General features: G+C 31.8%; 1 protein-coding gene across 1 annotated transcript; it reads left to right on the top strand.

Annotated features, from left to right (window-relative positions):
• On the top strand, positions 1,772–8,482 carry LOC109343611 (novel plant SNARE 12-like). Its single transcript, XM_019581999.1, has 10 exons — positions 1,772–1,937; positions 3,970–4,062; positions 4,354–4,447; positions 5,032–5,069; positions 5,326–5,423; positions 7,149–7,228; positions 7,304–7,360; positions 7,456–7,548; positions 7,643–7,717; positions 8,015–8,482. Exons 1-10 carry the CDS (start codon positions 1,861–1,863, stop codon positions 8,117–8,119), a joined length of 810 nt encoding a protein of 269 aa, XP_019437544.1. The 5' UTR covers positions 1,772–1,860; the 3' UTR covers positions 8,120–8,482.

Here is a 13,257-nt window from a genome sequence, read left to right as displayed (position 1 = left end):
TGCATCTTCAGCTCCTACTAGGCTAAGTTTAGAACTGAGTTTTTCACTATCCTCTTTGCATCACCTTATCATTTTACCTTAATGCACACTAAGAATTATTGTATTTTTCCCATCAAAGCTTATTGATACCTTCTTCTACTCAATTTTCATCATCATACTTTTAATTCTTTCCATTCTAATTTTTCCTTATTATAAAATAAAAAATAAAATTTGAAATTAAAACGGGTTACAATCATATCAAAGTACGAGTAATATGTATGTTCTTAACAATATGAATATACGAGTAACATGTATGTTTTAACCGAGCAAATACACGAATAATATATATGTTCTTAACAATGCTAATGTATGAGTAACATGTATGTTTTGAACCATTCGAACGCGTGCGTAACCTGTGTATTTTTAACCATTTGAATGCATGAGTAATATATGTTTTTAACAATACGAATTTACGAGTTATATATGTGTTTTTAACCATACGAATATACGAGTAACATGTGTGTTCTTAACCATGTGAACACATAAGTAATATGTGTTTTTAATCATCCGACAAAAAATATTATTTCATGGAAATGTATGAGTAATTTGCTATTTGTGATCCAAAATTGTTTGTTAATGAATTTTTCTAACAATGAGCAATTAGCTATAAATGTAGAAAGAAAATACATAATAAATTTCATTAATTAATATACAAAAAGACAACATCATTTAATGTTACTTGATTACAAGGTCAACACAAAAGGTATCAACAGTCAAGCTAAGAATAAATGTAATTCAACACAATTGGAATGACATGATGAAAAATATTATATGTTAATCTATCGTAACATGATTGAGATGACAGACTATAAAGACTAGTTTGTAAGCATAATGACCAACAAATTATATTAAACAAGCCACTAATTCAGTGTTCATAATTACACTAAGCCGTTGTTAAGATGACAAAAAATTTAAAGATTCGATTTTTGAGAGTGTCATATATTAAGAAGGGCAGCCATAAATCATGAAAGTGATTAATTTCTAATTCATAGATTATAAAGAGATACTCTTAATAATACTTAAAAAATTATTATAAGGTATAATGTCGTGCTCTTTTCATTATGTCCCAAAATCAGTGAATGTATGAGATATCTATGGAAATTCAGGTCTTTGAACCATTGAACATATTTATGAGAAAGTTCACATAAAAGAGATATACCTTATTTGGGGTGTACAATTTTCACAAAATTAGTAATAATAGTTAAAAAAGGTTAGTAACAATACTTAAGAAATGTATCTAACTTCTTTTACATGTCAAAACTATAAAAGTGTAATGTTGTAAATATGATATGAATTAAAAAAACAATTAGCCAAATAGAAAAAAATATATATGCATACGACGATATAAAATATTTTATATTGTTATTGCATTATCTATTAATCAATTTTAATTATTATTAATTTTTTAATAAAAAATAATATAAATGAATGATATTTTATTATTCTTCCCTTTAAAAAAAGTAATAATTAATAAAAAAATTAATATTTATATTTATGTCTCGTGTTTTTTTTATGTTACCACTTTGGTCTTTCAAATTTAAAAAAAAATGGTCCCAAAATTTTTCACAACTCACTCTCCTCCATTTCTCTCCCAAACAAAACTTCACTCTTCTCTTCTCTACCTTTCATTATCTTTTCCCTCTAAATTCAATTCAAAATCAAACACCACATTCTCATTTTCCTCTGCATTTCGTTTCCCTTCACTTTCCATCTTTCCCTTTTCCCCGAAAATTAACTGCTATGCAATCTACGAGCTAGGGTTTCCGCCGGAAAATATATTCTCGCCGGAGATTCTGTGTGGAGACATAATCGCCGGAAACCATGGCCACCACCTTGCAGATGAGCCCTCAGTTGGAGCAGATCCATGGCGAAATCCGCGATAACTTTCGAACCCTAGCGTATGTTTCTTAACCTCAACTTGTTTCTTCACATTCGATTAATTTGATTTTCTATATATTCTATATTTTGTTCCTAGTGTTCGTATCTGGTGTGATTTTTGGTGTGTGGATTATCGTATTTATTATTGTATTGTTGATTTTGTTAGTACAACAATGTTACGATTCTTGAAATTAAGTTTAGGGTATAACCTTAAATATAGTTAATTTGAATTGGAGTGTTGGGTGGGTAGTATGGTGTACCATCCTGATGTTTAGTTTTTTTTTATTTCCTGTTATATTTTTAGTGGGTGCACCTCGACTTAACCGTAAAGTTGTTTGGGTTATGACCTAAAGGTCATGAGTTAAAATCCCGAAAACTATATCTTCGCTTACAAGAGTAAGATTGCCTACATCTACTATCTCTAGACTTCAATAGGTGGGAGTCTCATGTACTAGGTCACCCTTTTTACTGGTATATAGTGTTTAACTGTATATGTTTAGTGATATTTGAAATCTAGGTGCTTCACTTTATGGTTTGTGAACTATGCACATAGCTTGCTTAGTTATCTATCTATCAAGTGAATGAAGGTAGCTTGTTACGGAAACCTGTGTCGATTCTTGGTGAAATTAACATGAGAGGATAAGTTGTAGTAGAGGAAGCTCTGTCTTCAGTGCTACTTGATATAAATGGTCATTGTGATTGTGATAAAGAATTTGTCTAGAAATGAGTTGGCTCAGACCAACTGTTCGTTGTTGTAGTATGTAAGTATGTTGTACTAGAAAGATCACCCTTCATGACTTATTCGTAATGGATAGTCAGACTCAGTTTTCACATCGATATTTTCCACTTCCTCTTGCTCCCTTGAATGCTTTAAATATTACTTAAAGCACATTTGGACTCTGTTTCTTCTTATGTTTTCTGTCCACTGTGCAGTCAGTGAAATTGATTGAAAGTTTTGAATACAATATTTTTTATTACCCTCTGCCATGTGTCATATTCAAATGCTTTAGTTTGATTATACCCAGGGCACTGTCGTATTAGGAAAATTTAATATTATGATTTAGTACTGTTTGCTTTTACAAGTGTACAGACTAAGCAGTGGTTAACATTTTTAGTAAGTAAAAGAAATGGCTAATACTTGACGTGTCTCAAGTCTCATTTACTTGAAATATAATATTTTTTAGATTTTGATTCAAAACTTTTTAGATGTTATGACGTTTCTTCCAACCAATAATCTTACAAAATACTAGTTGGATAGTCAATTGTGCACACTCATTTCTCACATAGGATTCCATGGGATCAATTTCTGTTAAAATATTAGTTGTGTTGGTGATTGGAAAACTTTCATATTTAGAAAGATATGGGATGAAAATGAAACAAAATATGGTTGTGGTCATAATATTTGCAGTACAAGTGCCCTCATAATCAGAAAGGGCAGTAGAGAACCCTTCATTACCAAATTATAATGTCATTGTCTCCTACTCAAGGTCATAATGTTTACTTAATTCTTACTTTACACATATCTAAATCGTCGTAAAAGAAGTATCAATTAGGATCATATTGCTATGTATGGGAATTGAGTCCCACATCGGAAGTGTAAGCTTTCGGTGTAGGGTTTATATGGCCTTCGGCACTCCAACAACAAATCTACAACAACTAGCTTTTGTGGTATGGTTCTCCCAAGGTTCTTATAATTATCTAAACCAGTAGTTTTTAATTTTCTCCTTTGTAGTTACATGGAGGTTTTATTTCTCATCCCTTGGCACTGAGATTGTCTTTATTGCCCCCCTTCAGAGTGACGGGTTGATAGCTATTATGTCATCCTTTATATATCTTTATGCAAGTGAAGCATGGCTATTGTATTTCTACTTTAGTCGTGTATCCTTAGATAGTGCCACATTCTTGGTTATTAATTTGTAGAGAATGAAAAAAAGAAGGCTTGACCATTTTTTATAAATAGGTCTCATGTTTTAAGCATTTTTAGATATTTTAAACATGTTAATGTTTTAAGCATTTTTAGATATTTTAAACATGTTCACGTTTTACATCCAGAAATGGCTTCCAGAAGCTGGATAAGATTAAAGATTCCAATAGACAAAGTAAGCATGTGGAAGAACTCACAGAGAAGATGAGGGAGTGCAAAAGGTAAGTCATGCATTTGTGTAGTTGTAATCTTGGTATCATTTGTGTAGAACTTTACATCCCATGTTAACATCCCAGGGTTTCAATTTTGATGATACGGGCAGCTTCAACCTTGTTCTATGTTTAATGTTTTTATAAAAATCAAAATTCGGTATTTATTTTCTCATTCATCATACTAGTTATATTAATTTTTATTTGAGAAGTAAAATTTCATGTAATTTTGACATATTATGTAACTTCCTTTTCCCAGTATTCATAGAATATGAAGCTTATTGTTGTTATTAATCATTTCAGGTTGATAAAAGAGTTTGACCGTGAAATGAAAGATGAAGAGGGAAGAAATCCCCCAGAGGTGAACAAGCAACTCAATGATGAAAAGCAATCGATGGTCAGTACTCAGTATCCTAAACCTTTTTTTTGTAACCTCATGTTGGGACTTGGGAATTGACCTCTGCAAAGTGATGCAATATCTGCAATTTATTGTAAATTTGACATTCAAGCTTATCTTGTTTTCAAATTTTGACAACTGTACAAATAATGTGTTTAAATGAATTCTCATGCATTTTATAATCATGAGCAAGGAGGCCGTTAGCATTTCATTGCCCGATGTCATTATCATAGAATTCCGTTTGTCTTCTATATGTCTGATAGAATTTTCCTTTGAGTTCGATAGGCCCTTTGCAAGCACAAATTAGCCTGTTCAAGGCTAGGCCAAATTTGGTATGGGCTGCGGAGATCTACATTATCCAGCATTAGTAAGCTAGTCGAGATTTTAACATAATAACATGACAATTAGTATATTGTTATAAACTAAAAAAATCAAATAAAGTGATTTCCACATGATCAGGAAAAAAGTCTATCGTTCTGCATGTCTTAGGACTGTCCTTATGCTTGTTCTTATATTGCATATTTGGATGTCCTTGCACACTAACAGTTGCTTCTTTGTGTTTGCTAACATGCATTTTCTTGCAGATCAAGGAACTAAATTCATATGTGGCTCTGAGAAAAACGTAAGTTCAACCATATATTTCTATTTCTGCAATCTGAATAAAATTGTTTCTTTGATGTACTGTTGCCTATTGGTCCTTATGAATGTTTTAGAACAAAGCATATGATTAATACCAGCTTTCCCTGTCAGCATGTTAAACTTATAAAATCAGAACAAATGTTCACTATTAATGTGTTAGCAGAATCAATATTTCAAAATTTAGTTTCCTTACTTTTTCCACCTTTTACATTACACCTAATTATTTGGATGATTGGTAGGTACATGAATACCCTTGGTAATAAAAAAGTTGAACTTTTTGACATGGGAGCAGGATCAAGTGAACCCACAGCTCAAGAAAATGTTCAATTAGCATCAGGTAAAATATTTCTCACTCATACATCTTAATTTCTGTTAGTATGTTAAGTTGATGAAATTTTAGTTATGGGTATGCTACATGCATATCTTTAGAGCTTGAAACTATGGTTGTATTTTTCATGGTTCATACTAGTCAAAGCTCCGCTATTGGTCCTGTCAAATGTCCGCCATCTTTGAATTTAATGTGACATCTCGTTCCAATTATTCATCACCTTTATAATTATTGATAAACATTAGACGGCATAATAGCTTGTTGATATAATTGTCTTTCTGTTTTAAATTTAATTTGTTTCAATTATTTATTATTTATACTTGACAATTCTAATCGTCTGACGTGACCCCAAAAATATATTGGATAGCATAATATGATATTAGACAAATGCTTGATTACTGACAAATAGGTATAGAGGTTAGGTTAGGTTATACACCTAAATCACCAGAAGTTCAGTATCAAGGATATCCATGAAGGCCTTTTTAAAGACGAATGAACAACAACCAAATCTTAATTTTAGTAGGTAGGGTCGACTACATGGATTGAACGACCCCATAATGCTCTATCATAAATTATGTCAATTGACAAAACTTTGATCTCTAAATCTTATCTAATTGTTTTGCCTATGATTTTTGACTTCCCTATGCCTCTAGAAAATGGACTTACCTCCATTTGATCTACAATACCTTATTGAGGCTTCTAACGGTCTCCTCTGCACACGTCTAGATCACTTAAGGTGCAACTACCATCTTTTCTACAATAGGAGGTACCTAACTTTTCCCTAATGCATTTATTCATAATCCTATATTGTCTAGTGTATTCGCTCATCAAATACAACATTCTCATCTCTTCTACATTGAATTTATTCTCCTATTCATATCTTACCGCTCAACACTCAGTCCCATATAACATTGCGGGTCTTATAGTTGTGCGGTAAAATTTTCTCTTAAGCTTGTGTGACACCTTTCGCTCACATATGACTCCCTTGATGCACTCCCATTTCATTTACCCCATTTGAATCTTATAGTTTACATCTTCCTCAATTTGTCCGTCGTATTGTATGATTGACCCAAGATACTTAAATCTAGTGACTTGTGACATAATATGATCTCCAATCTTACATCTATAGTAGGTGTGTCGTTTCTCTTGCTAAACTTATCCTTCATATACTGTCTTACTTTGACTTATACGAAAGTCATGCGCTTTTAAAGCGTGTCTCCACATTTATAGCTTCCTATCTAATTAGTCTCTCGATTATCCAATTAGGACAATATCATATGCAAAAAAGTATACATTGTGGTACCGGTTCTTGGATATGCTCAGTAAGCACATCTAAGACCAATGTAAAAAGGTCAGGCTCAATGAAATGATGGCAAAAGCCACTCCATGAATTGGAATTTTATGTTGTACACCTAGATCAATAGAAGTTCAGCATCATAGGATATTCATGAAGGCCTTTCTAAAGGCAAATATACGCCCAATTCAGTGGAATATACCATACCAATGAAATGATAGCAAAAACTTCTCCATGTGTTGGAATTAATTTCTCTGTATGTATTTTCTGTTGTAACCACTCAATCTCCATCTTACATCTATACATTTTGTTTGTATGCTAATTTTTGTTGTATTTGCGTGGGGTTGGGAATTGTGGCTTGCTCTGGATGTTTCCTGATTATATGTGTAGTGATTGACAGATTTATCTCACCAAAAATGCTCGTCTGACTTGTCCTGTAGAAATGTCAAATCAAGAACTTATCAGTGCTGGGACAAAAACAATGGATGAAACTGATCAGGCTATTGAAAGATCTAAGCAGGTGAGTCACTTCATGATCATAACCACATTGCCCCGGTACCTTGCTTCTTAACTTTATATTTAAATTTAAATGTAGGTTGTACATCAAACAATTGAAGTAGGCACCCAAACGGCCACTACATTGAAGGGCCAAGTAAGTTTATTTGCACCAAGTATAGTTTAAAAGGGAAAGAGTCTTTCTGATAATCTGATCACACATTTGACAATGTCTATCGCCAAATTTTGCAGACTGAACAAATGGGACGTGTTGTTAATGAACTCGACTCGATTCAGTTTTCAATTAAGAAGGCCTCCCAGCTTGTGAAGGAGATTGGAAGACAGGTTGCTTCATTTTCATTGCATCTATGCACTATTTACTTTTATTCAAACTTGTGTTTTGAAACTGAAGTGTCTTTACCTTACCCCCTTTTATCAGGTAGCCACTGATAAGTGTATCATGCTTCTTCTGTTGCTTATAGTCTGTGGTGTAATTGCCATAATCGTTGTGAAGGTATTATCTTCAGTTCAATCTGTCCATTTATTCCATGTTTTTGTAGTGGATATCTTTCCCTCAGTGTAATCCAATATTTTAAAAGTTGAAACTAAAATTAGCTACTCCAAGCCTCCAAGAATTTCTATGAACGAAAATCCTTTATACTCGAAATATTTTGAATAATTATTTGTTTGTAATTCAGTGCAAGTAAATTGTCTATTGAAATGATTACATGTTTATTACTTACTCAACAGATTACATCCTGTATAGTGCTAGCACTATGCACCTGTTTTAACTGGCATTAATATTTTGCAGATTGTGCATCCCAACAACAAAGATATTAGAGATATCCCCGGATTGGCGCCTCCGGCTCCAACAAGGAGGCTTCTGTATGTAAGAACTGTGGAACATTTTGATTAGTTTTTGGACGAGTTTTCTCCGCCATTCTGCCAAACCTGATTATTCTTGGTTCTCTTGTTTGATGGGAAAGTTGGACGAATGCCTAATGGGAGCATCATTTGGATTTCTTCAGTCAATTTTAAGTTAAAGGAACTTCTTGCCTGAGTTGTGCATATCCTATTTATGATTCTGTAAATCGCACGAGTGCCTTTTTTCTTTGTCTAGAGTGCCCCATTTATCTTTATTTTATTCAAAAAATGTTGTAGGGCTAGAAAGATATTGTTACTCTAACTTGAGATCTATACTGCACATCCCATTCAATTGAGATTTATGTTCCCTTCTTCTGGTTTATGTGTAATTTCCATGTGTCTGAAGGATTGGTTTTGTAAATTAAGCATTCATATTTATTCTAAACATTTTGCAGCTGTGCATATTATTTCTGTTCTTGCACCATTGAGCCATAAGTGGGAGTGCCTAGTTCCTAAGAGCTGTGCACAAAAACTGAGCACAAAACTATCACACCATAGGAATCTGATAGTCCAAATTTGTTAATTGATGACTGAAATAATGTATCATTTCATCCACTAATTTAATTTCCTTGAAAAGTTTGTACCTTATGTGCAAATAACAATGCTTGTTATAAATTGAATCATGAAACGGATAAAATTGAACTGAAAAATGTGGTTCAATTTAATTTCATACTTTTGTTTGGTTTTTTCTATAAAATTGTTTATGACTGGTTTATGGTTTTATAGGGTTAGGATTTGCGAGAACTGAATTGCATATACTAAAAATCCAAAAAATTTACAAGTAAAAAACCTTTCAAATTTACAGTTGGAGCCTCGACAACCTCTTATAATATAAGCTCAAAAATTATGAGATCAACTTTGAGGAGTGATGTTGATATTTTGATTAAAATCAACAATGAGGTTGACCCAACCTTGGCATTTAGCAGCTCGTGCACGATGAATGTCTTAGATTCGGTTTGATTCCTGTGATGAAAAACAAGTCAAGCTTAATTGAACAATCTCCTTTCTGCTATGTTCTTGGATTGTACCAAAAATCAAACCAAATTGTTACACCCTACTATTTCTAATGGATATTTCCTTCACTTGTCTATCCAAGGCATTTGTTTGCTGTAAAACAATTAGTCTTAAATCATGAGTTTTATAATACAACAATCAAAACTCTACATGGCTGGTCCTGATATTCTTTAGTGGGAAAAGATTGAAAGCCCCAATGACTCGTTCAAACAGCAATACTAAGTTTGAACAAAAATATCAATTTGTAAATACTAAATTTCTAGGAAATCTTGCCAACATTTCCCCAAAAATATTACTAATGTTTGAAAGTCCACAATAATAGTCAACCAACAATAATAAGGTTTCACACGGGGTACAATAGTTTATAGGTCGAGAAAAAGATGTATGTACTGATAACATTGTCACTATTTCATCCGTCATTCATATTTAATTATCATTTATTTTTTAAAAAAATAATATAATTTAAATAAATAGTAGATAATGTAGTGACCGCATATAAATTCTTACACTAACAATACAAAGATATTATACTCTTATAAGTTAATGGCTAAAATAATTATAGGAAAACATACTAACTATAGAGTTTGTGATTTGTGAAATATCATCTTAAAATAAATATAATCTCATTTGATTTAATCCACAAATTTATGTTGTTAATTATGAGACTTGGGTTGAACAAATGTGGTGGTAGGAGATTGGATAAAATGGAAAAGACAAAGGCCATAAAAGAAGATAGGAGGAAATTGATGAGAATTATTATTTCATTCATCATAACATATTTCTTTGATGGCATTGCTGAAAATTTAACATTAAGACTAATATAATAACAACAAAAGAGTTAGGGACCAAATACACATGCTTCATGAATCCCATTTTAATGTAATTATACATGGTATAATTTTACTTTACATTTTAATGTAATTATACATGGTATAATTTAATTTTAGTATATTAAATTTTTTATGACATTTATTAGTAATTGAAGTTTGGTAATATCATGTTCAAATGTTATGTGAGACTTAGCTATAAGACTTAGCTATAGTCGCATGGTTCTTTAGTTTAGTTTATGTATCTTATATCAAGTCTTGTAATAATAATATAAAGATTAATGAATTGTATAAAATTGGATATCACCTATTGAATCAGTACCATGTAACTATAAGCTGGACGATATAATCAAATTGTGCTTAAGTATATGGTGCTCATGCTCCATAAGTGGAATATGAGTTAAATGAGACAAATATAATTATATCTCGTGTACTTTATAAGTATAATATAATAACTTTAGCTACACAATTTAGTTATAAACTTATAAATTAATATAGTTGCAAGATTTGATTATTTAATGTTTGAAATGAAGCCAGGCACAACTCAGAGTACACGTGCAAGAAGCAAGGTTACTATTATCTAGAGGTGAGCATGGGTTGGGTTGGGACGGGTTAAGGCTTGTCCTTACCCGGTCCTAAATATTGGTCGGATCATTTTTTTGAATCTGGACCGGCCCTAGACATGAAGCTAACCCGACCCTAAATAGTGATTGAGTCAGCCTTTAAACCCGACTCTAGACCCGATTAAATATAATGCATACTCATTCTAGATGAATACTTCTCAGTATTATTTATTATTATGAATATTTAGTTTGATATATAAAATTATATATATATATATATTATTAATCATGTATACATTATAAAAAAAATTAAAGAATAAATGATACTTTATCAAAATGATATCAGTACTCTATACACATTTGAGTAGAAACACAAACAAACATGATGAGCGAGTGACCCTAGGATGAGACGAGTGGGGTCATGCTTGGTCCTTACCCGATCCTAAATATTGATTGAGTCTATTTTTAAAACCCGAACCTGACCCTAGACCCGATCAGATTCGACCCTATTCAGACCTAATCATAATCAGACCGTTACCAAGTGAGCGGGTATGGCCGGTCCTGCTCATCCCTACTATTATCCATGTCATCAAGAGTTATTTACAGTTTTACACTTATTAGATACTATGTGAGGCTAATCAAACTATGAAAGAATCATATGAAATACAAATAAAAAAATGATCTTAACAACAGTGGATTCTTTCTTTAAAATCGTGGACATGAATAATCTATATAGGATTTCTAAAATTATTAATAGAGGATAAGCAAAAAAGATTGAAGAATTACAAATGAATGTGTAAAAATATGTGCACCGAAAAACTCAACATTACTATTACCCCAGAACTATATCCTCTTGTAATAAAATTCTACTCTTCATAACCATAGCAGAATCATAATGCAGACAAGAATAAAGAACATAACTTTGTTCAAAGAATTAAAATTTCATGACATACCCAAGAATCTGTTATTATTGTGAATAAAGTGAGTGGTCAACACCATCAAGATTAAGGAGATAATGTTGGTGTTGGTGTTGCAATGTTGAAGTTGAAGTTGAGCATAATAGTGTTGGTGGTAATGTCCATATTGATATGAAATAGAATGTTGTTGAGGTTGAGATCAATGTCAATATTTAATGGAATAGTGATGGGGCATGGGCTAGTGAGGTTATATGTGATGGGTAGGTGGAGAAGGTCACCATTGTGAGGAAGATCAAGAGGAGAAGTTGGTGATTCCGGTGCTGCTGCATCTTCATTATTATTATTATTACGATCCATCATAAACAAACTCAACCTTTGTTTCTTGCTTTCTTGGATTCCAAGCTTTCTATTTCTTTTTTTCTGTTTTGTTCTGTGTGAATGAAGACATAGAAGAGGGTTTTATAGTCTAAATGTAATATTTATTCACATTCGATGTAAAGATTTATACTATCAGTACATCATATATCATTCATTTGTATTAATTTTTTGTTTTGTTTAAGTCAACAATGATTCAACATGAATGTCGGATGATATAGTGATAGTGTATCAAATTTGTATACTGTCACTACATACATTTTTTTTTTCTTTATAGTTTATGTAAAAATAATACATTGCTGAAAACTTTACCCTTATGTAACTCTTGTGGAACTTTTTCTTCTAAGCCACATATCACTGTTATTTTCTCACTACACTTTTCTTAGTTTTATTTATTTATTTACATCTACTTTATACTATTAATTAACAGATTTTTTTGTTCTAAAAAAAGTAATGAATGAACACCATATATAAAACACAACAACATAATCTAAGTTCCTATATCATTTTCATGTTGGTGCAGTTGTTCTATAATTATTTATCTTTGAATTGCCTTGATTTATTTTTAACATACATCAATGAGTAGCATGAACTGGATATTTCAGGTAGTAAAGTAGCAAATTTTGATCTAAATATCTCAACCAATTTTTGAAGAGCTTATGGTAAGAACTAGTAATGAGTCAAACATATCTTCCTTTAAGCATTTTACTTGCAATGAGGTAATTGCTTGCTTCAATTTGATTTTACTTCAATTTTGTTTTGGAACATGTTCCAAATATTGAGATATCCTAATATATTTTTTGTTGATTTTTTTCCTCTACTTTGCTTAAGAGTATAGCAGAAGGGACAAGGATCTGCCGTTCCAAATTGTGTCTTAAACTATGTCCCGGACCAATAATATTGAAACAAAAACAGAACAAAATAATGAATATTTAATGCAAGTACAAGGCATCAGCTAACATTTTTCATGTTCAATGAAACTTATCCTCTTGATGTATTGAAGAATTAAGCTAAATATCTGTTTATCCATGTCAAGTATATAACATCATTTTCAATTTGGTTCATGTTCTGTTCTCAAGTTGTTTATCACAATGACTTCATTTAAGGTTTCTAAACCATAGTTTATACCATTTTAGATGATAGATAGCATATGTCTTCTATATTAGGTTGTCCTTTTATAGATGCTTATATATTCTATGTAACAAGTTAGGCACACCTCAAATTACGAAGCTCGATTACTATTTGGTCAGATTATATTGCAGTAATTATCACAAGTAACTTGTAAACTTTGTTAAGCCCTAATATTAATATGGAGGTTGAATCTTAAGGTAATAGCAATAAACAATGAATTCTTCCTTGAAAATACATAAAAATGGTAGCAAACTAATTCTCATGTTAACATCACATACAAGCTTGGATTCTGCACATAATTAA

The sequence above is a fragment of the Lupinus angustifolius genome, chromosome LG03, assembly GCF_001865875.1.
Source record: "Lupinus angustifolius cultivar Tanjil chromosome LG03, LupAngTanjil_v1.0, whole genome shotgun sequence".
In the NCBI taxonomy this organism is placed as follows: domain Eukaryota; kingdom Viridiplantae; phylum Streptophyta; class Magnoliopsida; order Fabales; family Fabaceae; genus Lupinus; species Lupinus angustifolius.
The sequence above is the reverse complement of the archived record's forward strand: the minus strand, read 5'-3'. Positions and strand labels throughout refer to the sequence as shown.

Bases quoted from the DNA above. Each gene is read 5' to 3' on its own strand.
- LOC109343611 (XM_019581999.1), top strand. From the start codon at position 1,861: ATGGCCACCACCTTGCAGATGAGCCCTCAGTTGGAGCAGATCCATGGC. The intron at 4,063-4,353 runs GTAAGTCATGCA...TAATCATTTCAG, and splicing joins AAGATGAGGGAGTGCAAAAG to GTTGATAAAAGAGTTTGACC. The intron at 5,424-7,148 runs GTAAAATATTTC...CTTGTCCTGTAG, and splicing joins AAATGTTCAATTAGCATCAG to AAATGTCAAATCAAGAACTT.